The sequence below is a fragment of the Homalodisca vitripennis genome, chromosome 5 (genome assembly GCF_021130785.1).
Source record: "Homalodisca vitripennis isolate AUS2020 chromosome 5, UT_GWSS_2.1, whole genome shotgun sequence".
Lineage (NCBI taxonomy): Eukaryota > Metazoa > Arthropoda > Insecta > Hemiptera > Cicadellidae > Homalodisca > Homalodisca vitripennis.
The window spans coordinates 47,122,607-47,144,572 of record NC_060211.1 but is presented as its reverse complement, the minus strand read 5'-3'; the positions used below and the strand labels follow the sequence as shown (position 1 = coordinate 47,144,572).

Sequence of the window (21,966 nt, the reverse complement as noted above, 5' to 3'; positions counted from 1 at the left end):
CAAAAGTAAACGCAATTGAACAAACTGTTGCAAAATTCATGTGGAAGAGCCATTTTATATTCCGTGTTTTTAGGAAAACTTGTTGTTAGGTACTATTGGTACGGATTTGAAACAAAAAAGTTGAAATCAAAGTGTTAAAAGTTATAAAACGTATACGTCATGTTATGTCATATGCGGTTGGTGGTTATTGAATGTTCCATGATATAAAGAGACGTTAGGGTATTTTATTAATTATATGATACTAAAAGAAAGAAAGAGTAAATATGAGAAAGAGTTCTTGAATGTTGGGTTTCCATTAAGACAATTATTCACTGAGAGGTGCCGGAAGCTGTCTTTATCTCGAGTGATTCACTTCCCCCTGGGACTTTGCCCTTGGTCCAGAGTTCACGTCGGAGTTCCCATCACGCTGTAGGAGAAAGTGTCGGGGAAAGTGGTAGAAGTATCACTTGCACAAAGACCCTGTGACGGCCCAATTGTGCCATCTAGATCACGTGTTGAGCAACAGACGTCTAGTGAGCCACTGCCGACTGTAAATAGAAGTATTGTTGAACTTTCATAGACCACTTGACGATTAGTTTCTACTTACGCAACTGCACGTCACAGGTACCACACAGATGTGTTGTGTGCGAGTACGTTACCGCACGTGTTACGAGTAGCGGTGTAATTTATTGTGCTGTCTTTTCAGAGTTATAAGAGCCAACAGGACTGGACACATTTCTTTCGTGGTATCCTAGTATTGCTAAACGTCGTTATTTATCATGCTGTGTCATTTGGACATGATTGTTGTGCAATGTTGAATTATTGGCGTATTCAAATTTCATTTGTTGGGGGGTTTTTGACGATTTCTCTTCCCTTAATCCAACAGCTCGGTGGAGGTACTTTGCAACAAACAACGCATGTTACCCCATTTTTTTATGCAGCAGAAGATTACAGCAGATGAAGTAAAAGCTATAGTAATGGCTGCAGCCATATTTACATGGGGTGTAGATACATAAAGCAGTATATAAAGTACACAAGACCCTGGATGTATAAAACTATCCTTTTCATAAGCATAAAAATTAATAAAAAAATTGGACACACGATGTAAGGCTTCGAACTTTGAAGCTAAGTTACATACATATAGAGGAAGTTCAGGCGCTGTCTATAAGTGTAGTATTTTTATTATTCATCGTCTTTTTGTTCTACCGATTATTCCCCTTATTAAAATCCTAAGATCCTCCTAAAGGCCAGTGGTTCCTGAGAGTAGGTAGAATAAGGCTAAAAAAGGACCAGCCTATGATTATAATAAAATTAACTAGACATTAGTCTCATAATGGGCCCATCGAACCAATTTCCTATTGGAAGCAAATGATATATATATATATATATATATATATATATATATATATATATATATATATACATATATATATATATATATACATATATATATATATATAATTAATATTCATTTTGGCTTTTGATGGTTTATTTTTCAAAAATATAATTTTTATTTAAGATTTTTACTATATATACAGGGTGAGTCAGAAATATGGTAAAATATTTTAAGACGTGATTGTAGAGCTAAAAATAAGAAAATAATGTTATATAAAGGTAGGTCCGGAAACGCTCCATTACTGAGTAATGGCTGGCGAAAGATTCTGCTTTGTTTTCAGTTCACCTGGTTGAAATTAAGTGATTCTGAAAGGTTTTGTTCATACTTTTTAACTCAAATAAGATGGATGTATAAAGAAAATCACCTGAAAAATCAAATAAAACCACTCTAGAGGTTGTAGTGTGAACAGTTTTTGAGAAAAAGTATGAAATTTGCCAAAAATCTAATAAAAAAAATACCGTCTTAAATGTTTGATGTCGAATAACATTGTTAAATGACCATTAAACAAATTGTTTTTCCTAAAACAAGATTGTAGAGAAATTAAATATGAAAACAACCATAATAAAAACAAAGTTAACTAAATGTGTAAAAAAGGTATGAAATCGACTCCTTACGTATTACACTACACAGCAATGTTTTGCTGTTTTAGAATAAGGAATGGAGTATCTGATTGGTAACAGCTGGTAATAATTTAATTATTTAAACAACAACTATTTAAACATTTTTAAATAATAAATAATCAGCTTGGCATTTATTATTAGATGACATAATGATGTCACCTCCTTGTTGAACAATACAACAAACTGTAAATATTACTATGTGCTTTGGTTAAGTATTTTAACCAGTTATTTCCATCCATTTTATTAGTGATTTTGTGTTGTGTGTTTCATTTATTAAAAATGGAAGGTAATATTCATTCTGTATTCAAACTCTGATTTAGAAGACATGCATTTTAATGTATGGTTTGGGACGCTGCAATTAAAACTTTGTTTATTATGGTTGTTTTCATATTTAATTTCTCTACAATCTGTTTTAGGAAAAACAATTTGTTTAGTGGTCATTTAACAATGTTATTCGACATCAAACATTTAAGACGGTATTTTTTTTTATTAGATTTTTGGCAAATTTCATACTTTTTCTCAAAAAACTGTTCACACTACAACCTCTAGAGTGGTTTTATTTGATTTTTCAGGTGATTTTCTTTATACATCCATCTTATTTGAGTTAAAAAGTATGAACAAAACCTTTCAGAATCACTTAATTTCACCAGGTGAACTGAAAAACAAAGCAAAATCTTTCGCCAGCCATTACTCAGTAATGGAGCGTTTCCGGACCTACCTTTATATAACATTTTTTTCTTATTTTTAGCTCTACAATCACGTCTTAAAATATTTTACCATATTTCTGACTCACCCTGTATAATACTTTTATAGTAATGCTACAAGATTTAGCGTTAGTAAAGAAGAGAAATATATTTTATACACAGTTTGTTTGGCTTTGAATATACGTTAAATATTATCCATTGGACCTTTTGAAGTGTTTCAAATTTTGATATGTTACTAACCTCTTATACGAGTATATAAAAATTTGATTTTTAAAATTTTAGTTTGGTGTGCCAGAAGGCGTTTTGAAAGGAAGTGTTGCATACATAAACAACCCTGGTTTTATTGCAAAAGTTAAAATGAGAAAACAAACCTTTATCTACGTCAGCAGTCAATTGGACGTTTATATGTAAATGCCTAGGTTTCACAGTTTCTTGGTTGGCTAAAATCTTTAAAAAGTATAATCTAATTAAAAATGTTTGGGTTTAAAAGACCTTTGAAATGTGGTATAGCACTTCACATATGCTTACATTTAAAAGAAACTCAAGATTCGACCACCAAACCTTCTGATTTTGCCCATCTTGTAGTTGATTCTCAAGAATCAAAATTGGGGGAAACCATGAAGTTGACTAGCCTAGGTTAATTATGAATTTGAGACACTTTTTTAATGATGCATCCTTTCTAATAACGTCCTGTAATAAAACATAATTAAGTTGGTGACATTGGAGTGGTATTGTAGGAAGGTACTAACTGCACATTGGTACAATATTTGTCGATTAAGAGTGGAGTAAAGGACTACAATAGGCAATGTAATTTAGTTACTATACCTTCCAATGCTAGTAAAACACAAACTCGACCATATTTCGTCTTAGACCACTTTAAGTACCAAGCAGTAGCTGGTGTCACCTCTGCACCGATCAACCACGGGTCTCATTGTTCTACATGTGGCGACACCCGGCTCCGGCCCCCGCTGGGATGTTTTTGCCCCTCTTCTTGCCGCGGGTGAGTGACACTGTAATAGTCGCGGTTTGTGGTCTAGATGCGCCCCGCTGCGGGATCCTCCGGAGGATCTCCTGATCCTTGTGTGGTCCTCGACTGATCCCGGCGACCATCAGTAAGTTCGGTTCATCGTCCACGCTCGTGTGCCCGCGTGGTTCGCTTCATCAAACTTCAAACCGGTTGCTGTTTATATAATAAGCAGTATGTCACGATTTGGTTCAAAAATAATCATGAACATGTAATGAAGAATCTTGGAGCATTGGAAAAAAGTTTTATTTTTACTATTTACTATTTTGTGAAGTGCCTGATGATGGCATTATTGTTTCCGGAAGGCATTGCGCCATAATAAAATAAATATATTTTTTTTATTCATTTACCAGTGATGATAAATTAACACGTAGGCTAATTCCACACAGTTCTCTCAGATCAGTAGTGAAAAAAATATTCACGGACTAAATGTGTTGTATTTTTGTGACTCGCTTAGTAAAATAAAAACTCTCTTGATAATCTCATGATGATCTCACGTAAGTGAATATTAAATCTATAATGCATTTATAATGATTTATTTATCTATAATGCATAATTTGGCCAATTTTTAGTAACAATAGTCTTAAGAGCCGGTTGTACTGGAGGCCATGTTTATTTTATCCTAGAACAATGCTACTCCTCAAACACCTTTACGTCCTTATTTTTAACCCTAAGAGTTGTGGGAGGTATTTAATTTAAAAATATTACTAGTACGCATATAAACACTATTTAATTTTTATATTTTAATTTGTTATTCATAAATATTCTTGTTTCTTAATACTTTACGGTTTCACTATTCAAAAGTATACACTTTATAAGATATACTAAAGGGGCGTTTGGATGAGTATAGGATCTCTACAATGAGACATATCCAATAACTTTGCGTCTAATTATAAACGCGTAAGGTCCTCTTAAAATGCCTTCAACATAATTTTGTGTCAAATGAAAAACATTTATTCGTTATCAAATGTACAGCGATAAATTGAGAAATGGTCCCCCAAAACAAATTGGGGTCTCAGATACTATATTTTTATTACCGTCGGTCAACCTCAACCGCAAAATCGACCGTCGTCGGCAAGTTTACCATAACGCGGATGATGTCACAAGCGCGAGACAACGAGGGCTCTGCGTGCAACCGCGATATCCGGCGCGTTGTCGGCGACTAAACCGCGCCGCAAAAACTTCATCTGGGCGCTGGGAACAGAAAACGTCCGGATTAATTGCAATACGTGAACAATATACTGCCATCGGGGCAACGACTGCCGGACAAAGCTGTGAAATGATCTTCCCACCGCCGGGATCCATGAATAAATTGTCAGTTAATGACGAAGCTTTGAGCGAGCAAACAGGACAAATTGGACTATTTAACGACCTTGGCGGCCTTCGGCGAAATGACCGCGAATAAATTGTGGCCCGGACAAAGAAAATACAGCGGCCTCTTTGCAAAAATTAGTGGTCAGTGAATTGTCAGCAATCGGACAAATCTATTGAGAGTGCTTATTTTCTGCGATGACTGTCCACCCCTTCCCCTTCCACAGGGCAGTAAATTGCATCTTACCGGGTTTTGTTATGGGCACCCAGAAGCTCGTATTTTCAGCTCGGTATGAATAATACCTCACAACTCATTGGGAGGTGTAATTATTCAATTTTCGTGGGCGAAAACGCTCTACCTGCTATCTTCATCAACTTATTTTGCTAAAACTAATTGTTAGCCTACTGCAATTTGAACTCGATAAATTTATAGGATATGTTGCTACTGTGTTTATTTTGATAGTAGCTTACCTTATGCAGAAATGACTCTTCAAAAATACATGTTACAACACTTTTTATACCCAGATTTGTAAACTAGAGCAGCCCGCACCAAAATAGTCGTATGATTTGAGGCAGTGTTGCCATATCGCTGTTGATAACCGGCTATGGTCACTACTGTCTGCTTGATTTACATGTTGTCTTAATACAGAAGGAGGAAATCAAACGTACGCTTATTTGCTAACAGTAACCACTATTTATGTTTTCATTGCTTTATATGTTGAGGCTGACCGGTTATTTTTCTTACACGTAAAATTGGCAACAGTGTTGGGCGCGTTGTAGAGGGGATGGATCTGAAAACGTAACAGTCACCATCGCTCTACTTTGGTGCGGGCTACTGTAGTAATAAATGAACTGTATATGTGGTGCAACTGTGCTTGCCAAAAGTAACAACGTATCCTTTAATAGTCCATAGTATTATTACTCAATCTATTGTATTGCAACTTAATTCCAGTAACGAAACATGACATTAGATAGGCAAATGTAAATTGAGCTGACCTTTTCAAAACAAAAATATCCCGTTTGATCTGGTCCATTTTAAAGCAGTGGTGGTTAATGAAGCCATATGTTCTGTTGCTAGGGCTAGACTGTTACCAGCTGCCCAGTTAAGCAACAGCCAATAGCACCGCGACCTCAAGGCCGCGTTCACCGCGCCCCTTCCATCTCACTCCAGTTCACTTCACTTTCAACTTAACATATAATTGCAATTGGTCAACCGTTCCATTCCAATTTCCTTCTCGATTCGATTCCTTTTAGTGCCTTCCATTTGTCTTGTCTTTGGCGGGACCGATTTGTCCGTCAGCCCGAGGGAGCGGTGGAACAAATTCAATACTTCATCCGCCGCCTTGTCGCAACCCCTTAGCAGTGGCCTTCGCTCTTGTGCCCCATACAATGACAAGTACCATACAAATACAACATATTAATTTTCAACAAAAATAATGAAAATCACAAACCCTGTCACGATTACTTAAATAAAAAGGCAAACTTTGAATAGCAAATATTGATCCTGCTGTAGATTACCAATTTTTCAAAATTTCCATCCCACTCTTAATATATGGTGTGTTCCTTGACTGTAATAAACCGTTACATATTACCTTCTTTGATTGGCTAATCGTTAGCTAAAGCGCTGTAAATATTTCTCCTGTATTTCTGTCTCTTTGAGTGAAATATATATCGAGAACTTAATGTGTGCATACCTGTTTGGTGATGTATTTGAAGTTCTGTATATATTTAATTTATAATCATGTAAAATCGAGTTCGATGACTAAGTACGTGTGTATGACCTTCAGTGGGGATTTGACTGATAGTGCTAAGACTATCATTTAAGGGGAAAATCAAGAACGAATTAATCTGTGGACTTGAAAATCTCTATGAAACATAATTTATACATTGACAAGACCAAGTTGGGTGATGGCGCATTTCCCTCAGTGGCATTTCATTGAGCGTTACCGAAGCCTATCAGAGGGATATCTTAGGAACAAATTGAACTATAGACTTAAAATGTTGCATGGAACTTTATTTCTACATAGACAATACCAAGGTGCAGGTCCTTGTATTGGACGTTCCTTATTCTATAATTGCCAACGTGTTACGTCACGTGGTCTTGTGTACTCCTCCCTTGTGTTACTTATTACTACTTGTGTTACAGTGAAACGTTCCACTGTAGACATCCGCAACAGACCTCGTATCCCGATCCCGGATGAGGACCCGTACAGCGTGGCCGGCAACGGGGGCGGCAGTTCTGGCAGTTCGGGAGGCGGCGGCAGCATGGGTACACAACAGCACGTACGGCGTAGTGACAAACCGCCAAAACTGCCTCCAAGGGGTGACGCCCCTTATCCTCACGATATACCCAAGGTTGGTGATCCTTCTATTTTAGAAAATATACTGGTATCTATTTAAAAACTGGTGCTACATTTCCATGTGTTCTGGTAAATTAATAAAGAGACTATTCTATATGCTGAGATTTACTGACTTCTTGAATCAGCTTCCTTTCCTGTCTAATTAACGTTACCACTTCCTGAGCGGACTTATAATTCATGTTCAACGTTTTCTTGCAGCCTGACTACGACGATATCGAGGAGGATGAGAACAGATTGGGAGTAAAGAACTTCCCCTCATCTCGTGGCACAAGAGATAAGACCAAGGACAAGAAGTATGGTAAGTTGGTTACTGTTTTCATTATTAATTCCTTTGTAAGAAGACTGAAGGAGTTCAGGCAGTTAATAGTAGTACCTTCAATTAAAGAATTTTTATCTTCTAAATTTCATTTTATTTTAACGTAAAACATGCAGAAATTAAATGTAAAAATTTGAATTGGTCTAACGTGCATTGACTTGAACAGGTCTAAAAACAGCAAATATACTAAAAACTCTTTTTACAAAGGAATTTGTATTGATTAAAATGCATTTTATTTTGAAGTGAAATGTGCTGATATTAATCTTGACCTGGTTTTTGACAAAGTTACATTGTACAACATTTTAGATTTAAACACAAGATGAATTTAGTACTGGCAGACACACTTGTGTCCAACACTTTCTTCGGAAACTCCACCATTTATAAGTTAGTCCTTAATATTTGTATCCGTGTAATACCTGTAGTATCAGGTTTGTAAACATGCATAAGCTAGAAAGTGAATCAAAGACCCTGCAGCGCCGCCTTAGTTTGCGTAGCGACCCAGTTCCCTAGCGACAGGGAAAGCTGGTAGCAGCACTGTACGCATGCGCGATAGTGAAAGTGGGGCCACCGCGCAGGCGCAGCAAATGCCAGCTGTTTAATGGAGGATGGCTGCCAATTATGCAACAATTTGCCCCGTGTTTGGGCGCACGAGCGTCCTCAGCTGTAGCAACACGAGTTGACTGATGTCAGCTTTGGTATAAATCCTTGTATCGAGCTTGGAATGCATTTCTACAATAATTCCAAATGGGCTGAAGCAAATGTTGATAATTTTCTGGCCGAATTTACGCTAACGCTACTGCATGTTGTTTAGTAGATTTAGAAAAATCTTCTACCTATTCCACAATAGGGATTTTTTACGTTTCACTCCATATTTACGTTTACGACCTTAGTAAAAACTACCCCCCGTTGGTTTATCAATGTTTTGTCATTTTATATATATATATATATATATATATATATATATATATATATGTAGGCTTAAAAACAAAAAGTTCTTCACCAACAATGTTTTACTACATTATATAACTAAATAAAAATGTATAAGTATGGGTTAATTTATTAGTTTATCCAATTAATTTATTTTCTTGGTATATATATATATATATATATATATATATATATATATATATATTTATATCAGTTTATTTATTAACTTTTGATACGTGTTAGGATTTTCACGTTAAAAATAATGATTTGAACTCGATAGCGGGTGAATTTAAATTTCAGTATGTTTTAAAAATTGGAGCCATCTACAAATGAGGCTCAGTATATTTCCCGTACCTTTTATGTTTGATCCAAAAACGCTTTTAAAATAAAAATTATTATATAGGGGCAGAGTGATTTTAGAATACCAAACACTCTTATCAATTCACAATGGTCGGTGCAGGCTTTTCGTATGCCCTTTTTCGGTATCTCCTAAGGTTAAGATACACAACGTCCTCAATGTCAAAACTTTGGTTAAACCCGAAAAAGTAAACAAACTACGTTTTACTTTTAACTCCTTGGCAAACCTAATCTCCAGACTTAACCTATCAACAAATTCTTCTTGTCTTCGAATTTGCCAACTCCACTCAGGACCTTGTGCGTAACCCTCACCGAGCTGAAGAGGATTGTGTAGTATAGCATTGCATGGTTACTTTATATGCCAGCTGTTAGTCCATTAATCATGCTGTTTTCGATGTTCCAGATGACCCCTACTACTGCGGACTCCGAGCCAGGGTTCCCAACTTCACCAAGAGCAAGGAGGCGAAGGCCAGTATCGCCGCGCAGATGGCCCGCTACCCCATGATGCCCGCTCCTCCACCACCGTCACACCCCCACCACCAACTGATGTGGCACGCCCGGAGCTACGACAGTGGCATGGGTATGACTCTCCCTCTAGGTCTGCAGTCGATATGTATGTATCATTGCCATAGTCGTCTTGAGCTTCGTAACTGTGTGCACGTCACTAATCCAACTGTGGCGGAACTGGAGTAATTCTACCTTTCTTTGGTCCTGTTCTCCGTTTTCTGGAACGTCATCTCTTCAACTTCCGTTCTCATCTGTGACTTTATTCCTTGTTTCGTTATCTTCACAACACCCTGTACATAGTAAGGATAGTTGTCGTTCGTTTCATGGAGGTTCGGCATATAGGGATATCAAAGTTAATACATTGTTATATTTTATTCATGTTTTTTTTATGAATACGTCGTTATGAATCCATTTGAATGATGAATTGTGTGATATCAATACATATTCCCTTATTTTTCAAGACATTTATACTTAAAATTCGATAGTAAAACCATGTGGTTTTAGCTCTTTAAGCAGAAGGAATTATTGAATTTTCGAATTGTTTTGTTATTGTCCCAATTTATCACCAAAGTCCCGATTTTTCTCTGAAATCACAGGTTCTGCAAGTTATTAAAATAAGAGTGAGCCTGATTACAAAGTCCAAGAATGAGAAAATCCCAGATAGCCTCGAATGTAAACATCGTCGCGAAGAACGTAGGCCTTCTAATAAATTAATCAGAAAGACGCAACACTTACCAGGCAGAGCTACCACTTAATCACTACATCACAGGAAGGTAGCTCTTCAAGAGTATTGCTCTAGGGTAATTTCTTTACTTGTGCAGTGTAGACTAGCTCTCACTGCGTTATATAAATCGCAGCTGTCATCTGAATTTTAAAAAATCTGTCATTTTTATTTCTGATATGTTTTGGGCAAACTTTCGTATTGTGTTCAAAACATAATCGATACCTCGATTATTCGTAGTCATCGAACACAAAAAATCGATTGTTACTATCGATGGCTTTAGAATCGAATTTGTAAAACAGTTAATTGTTAATGGTGAATATTTTTTGAATCCAAACATAAAACTGTTAGATAATAAAAGTCGATGCTATAATTATTGATTAATACTATATCATGATCAATTACAATCGATCCTTAAATCAGCACAAACTAAATAATTGTTCGTTACATCTATCCATACGTCAAGATTGCACACAAAGTTGCTTAGGGTATTTTTTTACTATAATAAGCCAACGTGCATATAAGTTTGAATAAATCTTTAACTTGTTCTCCTGTGCACAACGTGTCGTCCTTAATCTTTGAATTGAAGAAAAATTCTATTATGTTCTATAGTTTATTCATAGTCTACTTTTTGAGAATTAAAAAAGGTGGTTTCCTTCCAAGGAGATAGCACAGGTTAATACATGGAGGTTACTTACTGTAATGTTGAGTTTCTTTTTAATATATCGTAGATACTTAAATCCAAATATTATATTTAAATTACATTTATTCATCAATCCTTAATAGAGCCGCGCTTAGCTATTTACTACGAACTACAGAGTTACAGTTTAAGGTAAAAGGATATACTCCAAAAAATACACGATGAAGAATGTTTTGATTCCACATTACGTTCCACATGATAGAGCAATTTATACCTGTGAACTATTCTTGAATTGTCACAATAGTCCTCTGTGTAGGCTACGGGATAATATTTTAGTACCATTCATTTCTGTAACTTTCATCATTTAATCATTGAATTACAAGTTCTATATAACGTTTGGAAAATTACTTATAATTGAAGTAAATGAGTTTACCGTCAAATATAATTGAATAATATACATAATACAAAGGCATTGCAGATGTTGTTTCCTTATTTCCAATCAGCAGATTTAAAAGAATTAAATTTTGCTCTTAACTTTCTAATTTCGTTTTCATTATAAAAATAAATGGTCAAATGTGTTGTCTTCTTCTTAATTTTCAATTATTGACAACTAATAATACTTTTTATCTTAGACTATTAGATAGAAATAACAATCTCCTCTACTCGGTTATTGTATGTTCTTGACTTATGTTGTTTTTTTAACCTCTTTCATTGAGTCTTCGACCTGCTTCCTTAATTTCTGTGTTTCTTTTTTTTACTTCTGTTTGTGTGGAATTGGTGGATTGCAACCACTGTCTAACATAAATTGATGTGTCAACATAACTGTGTTTAAGTGTTTAACTGTGTTAACGCAATCTAAATTACATTAATAGAATCGTATTGTTTTGCTTAGTTTAAATGTTTTCTTTTCGTTTCTAATACTAAGTAGACTTAATATAGAAGATTCTCACACGTAGCATTGTTTAAACTGTGCCTAAGTTGAATAATATATTTATATTAAGTTGGTTAAGAGGCTTTATAAATTTAAATTAAAGCTGTAATTTGTGCATATAATGTTTTAACATGAATGAAAAAATTACTAAATGACTAAGAGTATTTTACTATACAACATATGAGTATATAATTAACATAACTGAGGAACCTAAGAATTTCGTACCTAATGAAATTATCGTACGCGTACGCGTATCATCAACTGTCATATAAACATTTAGTTATTGCAATTTTATAGTATTCCATTGCAGTTTTCTAAAAGACAATTAAAGTTTCATGTGAGTATCTGAAGTCTAGTAGTATAAAAGTCGGAATCAAATAGTTCCTTTTTGGTTAGAAGACAAGTACGTAAGCAATCATCATCTTACTTCACTTGTTATATTTCAACCAATTTCTTTAGTAGGCAAAACCTGACAACTTCAAGGCGATTTTCATGATTAATCATCAAAACTACCAATTGCTCACTGCAAATCATCAGCAAAATAACAAATATAATATCTCCTCTCCTCTCCCTTTAAGTCAGTGAAGGTTGAAAATTTACTTAACATGAGGCTATCCATTTTTTCCTTGCTATGGAGTTTTGATACATATGTTTGTCTTGTGAACACTTTGAAATTCATAGCTTATCGTATTTTTACAAACTACTTAATTTTGTATTTAATTATTTTCTCCCTTTAAATTTGTTATGGATTTATATTGCTAAATAGTCGTGTATTACTTTTTGAATAGTCTATAGTTCAATAAATATTTTGATTGCATTTACACCTAATCTTTAATATATGTGAATTATGTTTTTCCAGACTCAGAACACCTTGACTCGCCCTATAATCATATCTACGGACGTCTGCCTATCCCCACCCGTGGGTACATACCCCCCACTCCGCGCACCATGTACATCGGCGAGTGGGACTAAACCCCCTCCACTAGCGTCTCTCCCCTCCACTTGCTGGCGCGGCGTGTTGTAGTGGGAGCAACTCAGGCCGAACATGACATTCCCCTCTGGGATAGACTACTGAAAGGACAACATAGAAATACTCAACCGGGAGATATTACGTGTACTTTTAAGACTTTCCGCTGGACGTGAGAAATTGATATGTACCAATTCTGTTACAGTTTACCTTAATTGTATGTTTACTTTTATGTTGATAATTTATTATTTTTATATCTGCCAAGTCTGTGGACCGACACTAGCCTGTGTACAGTGTGTTTAACATGTAGTAATGCTAATACCAGTAGCCGTACATATGTAAATAGAATATTTTAAGTGATGTATACTGGCGCCATCTCGGTGGGGACTGCTCGATACTCCCCCCCCTTGTCTTGGGCTCTCCCCACTGCTACAGTTCTTCTCCTCTTCACGCCGCCTACAGTCGGCAAAACCTGCATTCAAGTCTTTTGGGAAATTAAATTATTTACAAATTAAATTTTGAAAATGCAATTTTAATTCTCTGTGAAGTTCTTGAGACTACGTTAAGTAATAAAAAATATGACATATATTAAAAGTAAAGTATTTTAATACGTAATTAATTTCAACTTAAAAACAATAATTTTCTAGTTATTTAAATTTATATTTGGCAATTAGGAAAATATTGATTTAAATTATGATAAAATTTATTTACAGTGTTATCAATACATTTATACTACAAAATGTTAATGTTTGATCCAGATGTATGGTAGTGAGCGTACGATTATACCTAATGATTGTAAACTATAGAACGCAAGATTTTATAATTTGTATCAGGTAGCATATTAGAACGGCTGTAGGCGGCAGCTCTGTTCAATAGAGAGTTCTGTAATGTCGATGACATCTTAATGTAAGGCTGTAAACTTTTATTTTATATTGGTAAATTATTTCACTAACAACAACACTTGGAGAGCAATGTTTTGAGTGGAATTCGTACCTAGTCACAGCGATTTCCCTATGAGGCTCGAAGCCTAGGGCCCTACCAAGGACACTATGGGGTCACACCTCGCTCTTCTTGTATATAAAGTTGCCTAGACACCCTGCGTGTGCTATATTATTGTTAAGCTACTGACTGTTTTATATCCACTCTGTAAATGAAATAAAATGGTGATGGAAAGAGTGAAATGTGTTGTTATTACCTATTTTCCTAACTTTGAAGTATTACAAGATGGAGTATTAGAAGTATTAGTGGAATATAAAACAGTACTAAACAAAATATAATACTTAATGGTTTTATTTTTTTTGTTCGGTTGGCAAGCTATATTAACGAAATTTTGATTGGACATTTTTTTAATGTATTCAATTACTTTTGTTCCTTGAGGAAATATAAGCATATACATTATACAAGCAATGAATGCTTGCATTAAATCTAAATTGAAATTTGGTTAACCACTAATGTTTGCCATCCAAGAAATTGTGGTTTACTTACATATCATGCCTGATTTTCGAAATAGCAGAAGGTCTGATAAATTATATGTCGTCCATAAGTTAGAGCATATTAAAATTAACAAACTTTTGCAAATATTTGAACAGTTTCATCCCAGCCGGAGGTGAAATAAACTCACACTTGGAATAAGAGTGGCATAGATTTTGAAAAAGAACCAGCTCGTTACTAAGGTAGTTTAGTCGAGCTAATTTAATAAATTCTAAGTCAAACCCCTTAATATAATTTCCATGAAGACAGAAAAATATTTGATCACTTATCAAAGAATTATTTGCATTCAAAGTTGGAAATTTTGACAATGTTGGGACAAGAACTGTATATATACTTTGATTTAAGGAAATTTCATTTTTGGCTGTACATAATTCAAGAAAAAGGCACGGTTTAATTGTAATGTTTTTTAAACAAAATACGTGTTTCGTACATGTATTGTAAAATTTCATAACTTAATCTTCGAAATGTCTTTTTTGGACCTAATTGTAAGATAATCTGAAATTATAATTTTAAGTGTCACAAACATCTTGGTAATTTTTCAGTTTTTCAAAAAAGTTAATGTAAAGAGCTGTGACTTAAACGCTTATAATAGAAAAACATATTTCTTCCAAAGTTTGATTACACCGTCTCAAATATTTGAGTACTCCAACGAAGAAGACTGATTTTAAGCTGAAATTCTTCTGCAATGATCTTGGCAGCGTTCTTCTTGTAGGATCAGATGATATTATGAGACCTCCTTATATAAAATAAACACTATCTGACACTCATGAATCGTGACCTAATCGTTACCGTACGTTCTTATCGTTGTTCTTTGTCGAAGATATAGCCAGTAGACTGTTTTTATATATGTCTTTGTAGTTACTTTATTCAAAACATAATATCAACAAAAAAATAAGAAGCACCACTCCATAAGGGTTTGTTTTATAATTAATGGAAAATTATAGAAGTTATTGAAGGTAGCAACATTAAAAATGTAGTGAACGACATGTATTGAAATGCTTCTTAAATAGGAACAGCTCTTTTATTTCTTAACTTTCGTTCTTTCCTACCATATCGTTCAAATATTTTTTCTCGATTAACAATTACTTAAGCTGTTAAATGTACTATCAAACATACAAGTTTTATAAAGCAAATAACATTTTAACGACTAAGAACATGTTTTCAAAGTAATTGAAAGTTTTATAATTCTGACGATAACAGTTACCTATATACGAGGAATAGGTTCACTAGTTCTAGTAGAACATGTTAACTGAAGAGCAATGTTCTAACTTCTTATATTGCTTAATCTTACCGCTTAATTTTAGTATGATAAACCAATACAACTGTTAATTGAAGATTCGACAGAAGATAACGAAATAACTAACACGGACGAACGAACAACCCTGCCCTTTGACCTTTATGGACTCCAAAATCAATACACTTTTTCATTGGTCCAAGAGGAACTTATGTACTAAGTTTAAAGTTTTTGGACATTTTCTGATACGAGTTAACACAGATATGGTTAGGTTTTACAGACGGACAGAATCCTCTTTGACCTTATGTTCCCAAAAAACTTTCTCGGATCAAAAAAAAGCTAAGAACCAAGTTTGATATTTCTATGACCTTCCTATCAAAAGTTATCGCACAGACCTCTTTGACCTTTTGACCCTAAGATCAACGGGGTTACTCCCGGAACTAATATACAATATAGGGTCAGATAAACCTATACACCAAAATTTAAGTTTTTGGGCCCTTTCTTTCAAGCTAGGCTTATTGCACAGGGGAACTGAAATGGCAAACACCTTTTGACCCGAACATTAGGAGGAGGAGGGTTCTTACATAGACTAAGAATATGTACCAATCTCAAAAATATCACACTTATAGACAGATAACGGCACTATTTTAAGAAGGCCCTATCGGTTCTAAAAAAAGAAAACATGGGCTAATGTTGCCACGGTTGCATATATTTATACTGTGGAGTCAAGAAAATGCTTATTCAAGATCTTTGGTGGTCACATAAATTAGAAACTAGTTTTCTATAAGCACTTAAAGAGTGATGTTTTGAAAACAAGGTATAATGCATATCTTATACATAGGTCGCTTGGTTTTTTGAACAATAAGTTACTATTAGCAGTATATAATGACAATACTTTTATGGCATACTTACAATGGCAGTTTATGTGGTTTAAAGCTTTCCATGTCGTTGTTTTCCACACCCTGAGGGTTTCCTCAGGTATGTATGCCTTGTGCCACCTACCAAAATTCTGCTCCCCAAAAATTGTGAAAATTGCTTACTACAAATTTGAGGCATCCATTCTGATTGCGCGTATGAAGTAAGTTTATGGGGAAGTTGTGCCAAAAGCAAGATAGACCATGTTTTCAGAGTTTAATATAAAAGGAGTAAGAATTATTGGCAAGCTCAATTATAGTGAGTCTTGCAGGGAAACTTTGGAGAAGTTGGGATTGCTGACTTCCTTTCCTCTTCATGTACAGATGATCATGTGCTGAAGATCAGGGTGCACCCTTTTTCGTGGCGGGGACGTTAACCAATATGACACTAGAAGCAGGGACAACTTTAGAATTCAAAAGTTTACATTGACACTGTCTCAACATTTAGCGCAACTAGTTGGTATCAGATTAATCAACAAGCTCCCAGAAGACATAAAATCTGTAACAACCAAAATAATTTTAAAACTGGGATATAAGATATACAGAAATGCTGAACCTTAGGTCAGTGCAAATGTGTGATATTGTAAGTGAATGTGAGTGAAATGTAATTTTAAGAAAAAAGTAATAAAAAGATTACTCTCCAGAAATCACAATCTGTATAACACCACCATCTACAATTGAGAATGAACTTATACATATGTACCAATCAGGTTCTGCTGAAAAATTTCTTTCCAAAAGCTCTACGCATTCCTTTTCGGTATTTAATGTCATCAGCAAATCGTGTTTACAGCCTTCGACATAATTATCATGTATAATTAAAAATTATAAATCTTGAAGACTTAAGAGAAACCTTTGTTTGAAAATATTTGAAGGTTTGTAGGTTTATTGGCAATGCCAAAAAATTGAAAAGGAAATTTTTTAATATTGACATTGATAAGTTTTCAGAGCCAAAAGTATGGTGAGTGCGTTATAACCAACGTACTCATCCTCAGCTTGTTTTAAGCATTGCATGCTCAGGTTTCAAGGCTGCTTTAGTATTCTAATGTTAGAGAGTGTCAAGTATCATTATTCAGTACAAGGTTCGGTACGGTGTAGTGGAATTATCAATAAAAAATAAAGAACATTGTGTATTCTTTTGAATATTGGAATCGGCTAGACGATCCCACAGTGAAGCAAGCATCGATGCTATCAGGTACATCTTTGATGATAAAGCCAGAAATAGCTTCAACGCCACAGGGTGGGAGAGTCTATAGCCTCCTAATGACAGACTAAACACATCTCGTATCTTGATCAGCATCACTTACACTCCTCCTTTCAAATACATCTAAAATATAGTGTTTCTAGGATAAGTGATCACAACAACTTCATTATTGAGCCCCTGCAACGGATTCCTGCAATATATCCCTAGATGTTCTTGACGGTCAGTGGTAACTCTGATATGGAAGTTGTGGAAGTATCAATTAAAAATGAAGAAGTTTTATTATTTTTTGGAATATTGAAATCAGCAAGGCGATCCCCACATGCAGAGCAGGTTCTTCTTAAATTCCTGTTTTTTTTTTTCTATCCGTCTGGTTCCAACATTTGATACGCAGGTTCTACTGACATGAACCTTAGTACGTAGGAATGGTCTTCCTCCAGACCATTTCAAAGCCCATTCATTCATCACTAATTCTACAATTTCTTGATATCTCAGATATACTTAATTTGGCACACACATGCCTCAAGATTTAAAAATAAAAACTAAAGCTTTAAGATAAGTTCAAATTAACATAAATATTAAATACCCATATAAGTTGGAAAAGGGTTGTAACCCCTACGGAGACTATATTTAATTTTTAATCTTCCTGAAGTACTATAAATATGAAATTTGACACATGTGCCCCATCACTTAAATGAAAAAATAAAAGCATTTTCATGAAGATCAACCGATTATAGTAGTTTAAATTGGGTTGCAAACCTTTAGAAGAAATATATTCCAGTCCAGAAATATATTTCAGACCAACGGATGTACATACATTCGTGAATGGATAATATGGCAAAGACTTACTTCGACCAAAGTTGACGCTTTTTGTAAATGACGATTTATCAGACCGATGTATTTCTTCGTCGGCCTGTTTTTCTATGTATTACCAACTCAAACGTACTACGACACCGACAATACCATAGACAGGCAGTAGATTGCAATAACCAGAAGAAGGTGCTTTTGACCAAGGCAGAATTTTCCAACCGAGTTATGTACATTATATTTTCTTGATGGGGAAAAAGATGCAAACGCTACTAGGGCATCTAGAAATAACTTAGATTGGAAGGAGGTAACCATGTTTGGTCTAAGGAAGAACACTACTGAATTCTGGGATTAGTTAAAGCGCTTTGATGCTCCATCGTATTGGTTTATTTTTATTATGAAGAAAGATTATATTGAATAGGGTGTTCGGGTGACATTAGTTTAGTTAGTATCTTGTACTTTCGTCGATTGTGTCACAACACTCAATCCAGAATTTTTAGGACCCCAGTACCTACAATCACATTGCGTCACAAAGAGATGCGCAGTAGTCAGCTGGCTACGTGACGTCACCAGCAGAAGCCGCTGTCGCCCGCCAGCTGTCTGCTGTGCCACAGTAACACTATCCCAATAAAAAAGCGGCGATTTTTAGGTTATGTTGGTTACTAGTTTTAGATTTGCGTTTGTATGGCTGGTTTAATTTCCTTTTAAGGCATGATATTACATTTATTAAAATGCCATTTTACGCTATTTTTGATAGCTATAAAAATGGAAAGAATAACAAAAATGGAAGGTTTACAAATATAAACAGGAAAATCCGCTGTGAAAAACATGGACTTTTCAGGACAAATTTGGTACTGAAACGGCCAGCTTATAATATTATAATTATAAAATTTTGTTTTTAAATATGATTCAAAACCTCAGCTACTGTTACCAAATACTGTACCATCGTTATGAGTACCGTTAAGGCAACGACAAAATACCAGAATAAATACATTTGTAAGCAATCTGAGTAAAATTATGTGACATTTTGTATCCCTAGAGTACAACTAAAAGATAATGGGTTGGAAAGTTCTTGTTGAAATGTGGTGAAAACATTAGATACTAACACAATCTTGCAATTTAGCACCCTCCCTAGCTCACTGAAACTTTTTTTTTTTAAAAGGAAACCCCCTTTTAAGCCTTATTCTACCCGACCTCATGGGCCACTAACCTTTACGAGCATTTTACCGAACACAATGTAGGAGTGTCGGAACAATACAAGGTCAATGGTGCCGATAAAAGCTATAACGATCACAGATAGGATTTGAACCTGCGCTATCTCTAACTCATAATAATAGAGCAGTGTAGTGTTTATTATTCAAACACAGTTATGAAACTTAACTTAATATGTAAACAAATAATTTAAATATATTTTGTGGCAAGATATCTCGAGAAATATTTTTTCTTTAGTCTTTAAATTAGTACGAAATTTAATTTCTACGTAGATAACAAAGAGTTGATGGTCCATGTCCAATCATGGCATTTGGCTGAACGGCGTTGAAGCATATTCCTCTCAGTAAGCAGACATATCTTTCCTTTAACTGCCAGGTGGGATCTAAACATGTTTTTTTCTGTATGATCTGTCTATTAGGAGATCTCTAGAATGAAATTATATATACATAAATAGAAAATTGAATTGAGTTGGTTTATTTCCAAAAGCTTACATTTCAATGGACCCGCTAAGTACAACACTTGTCAGCGGGGTCCAAATTAAACTATCTTAACTAAACTATACAATGCATTTATTAAATTACGTATCAAAATTGGCACTTATTATTTTGTTAAAGTTTACTAGCAAAAATAACAGCATACAGGTTTGTTTGATTTTATCTTTACATTTCAAATTATAAACACTAATAAAACCGGCGTCGTAACTCTTAAAATTAAGTTCATGTTCCTAACTAACAAATTTGCACTGGTCATATAGTGTGATTGGATTGTATGATTTCGATCCAGAAGCAGTCGATGTCCTTACCCAATTCCAATCGGTATGAGACAAGAATAAATACCCCCTCCCATCAGGCGTTCCTTGTTCCGCCACTACCAGTGTTTATTTCTGCAATTGCAATGCTCGTGCAAATCTAGCATGAATTTTGCTCTAATTATTAAAGTTCATTTTAGTTTATTATCAATAAATAAATGAATGTGTTAATTTATTTCTCCTTTGTGTAGCATTTACAGCTTTTAAAATATATGTCAACGTGTCTGTTTGCCTATTTAGTCTGTGATATGTGTTTGTGTTATCCCTGTGCTAACCTAATTGTGTTTTGGTATTGTGTTATTGTGTATGCGCTATTGTGTATGTGTTATTGCATTGTGTTTTGACGCATTTATATGTTGATAATAATTTATTTTCCTACTCCTTCCAAAATGTAAGTTATTTCATATTGCATATTGTTTAGTCATATCTAACGAACTTCCGTTCCCTAACCTCTCTCACTGCAGTATAGTACAGCATATATATTTGAAGTTTTGCAAGCAATATCCGCCTAGCCTGTTGCCCTCTTTAATCATGGCTTGTTTACAAAGTTCATGAAGCCTGTACAACAAACATTAATAACAGAAGTAGATCATGTCACAAAAAACTGTAAATGTAACATAAAAATATTCACTAACACTTAGCCAAATCCTATTTAATGAGTGACATACACATCATCGAACTCAGTTTCGTATATATACATATTATATATATACGAATATATATATATATATATATATATATATATATATATATATATCTTCTATATAAGAAAATAGGAATATATTAACAAATAAGGCTATAAGAACATAATAATCATAGAACATCAACGTAGTATAATATCAAAATGAAGAATGAATGAAGTAGAATGGTTAGCATATGGCTACATTATATAAATTAGCTTTGCTGACTAAGTAACCTCAAATTCAATGATCTTAGAAATTTTTGTTTGGTGACGAGCTGGTACGCTTGTTCTTTGGTTGTTAGGCCGTTTGTACTTAAATTTTGTGATATATTTCTAACAGGTTTCACTGAATATGTTTATTGAAAGGTTACATTATGTTTCAACAAATGTGCCACTACAGGTCGCTCTGTCTTTTTATATCTATATGCATTGCATACATGTGCTCTGGAATCCTTGTTATTAGAGAATTTATTGTTGAGCCAATGTAATCTTTAGGGCATATCTTGCATTGAATGCAATAAACTATATTTCTTGACTCACAGGATAAGTCTAGATAATTGTTGGTGTACTAAAAATGTCTTTTGAAACTGTTGGTTTTCTAAATATTTTTTTAATGTGTTTGAAAATGTTGTTTAGTTGAAGCAGAGCTATCCAACCAACTAAATGCTACTCGAAGAACACTGCTAACTTTATAATGTCCTGGGTGGTACTTTGTTAAAAGTTTTGGATCATCAATAACAATATTAGCTTTATTTGTTGTAATTTATAGTTATTTAGTGTTGAAGCAATGACGAATTCTGATAGAAACCGTGCAGACAGACAAATTAAAAAAAAAATAAATAAATACATAAATTAATTGT

At 34.5% G+C, this 21,966-nt stretch overlaps 1 protein-coding gene across 5 annotated transcripts in view; it reads left to right on the top strand.

The window, feature by feature from the left end:
* Positions 1 to 13,936, top strand: part of LOC124362102 — a 265,442-nt gene extending 251,506 nt beyond the window's left edge. For 4 of the 5 annotated variants that reach the window (XM_046816283.1, XM_046816284.1, XM_046816282.1 and 1 more), the window contains 4 exons: positions 7,181 to 7,389; positions 7,593 to 7,692; positions 9,398 to 9,607; positions 12,653 to 13,936. In XM_046816283.1, coding sequence (XP_046672239.1) covers positions 7,181 to 7,389; positions 7,593 to 7,692; positions 9,398 to 9,607; positions 12,653 to 12,765 — 632 coding nt within the window. In that variant the 3' untranslated portion in view covers positions 12,766 to 13,936. The remainder of the gene's footprint in view (positions 1 to 7,180; positions 7,390 to 7,592; positions 7,693 to 9,397; positions 9,608 to 12,652) is intronic. The other variant, XM_046816285.1, reaches the window with a different exon arrangement.
* The last annotated feature ends 8,030 nt before the right edge of the window (positions 13,937 to 21,966 follow it).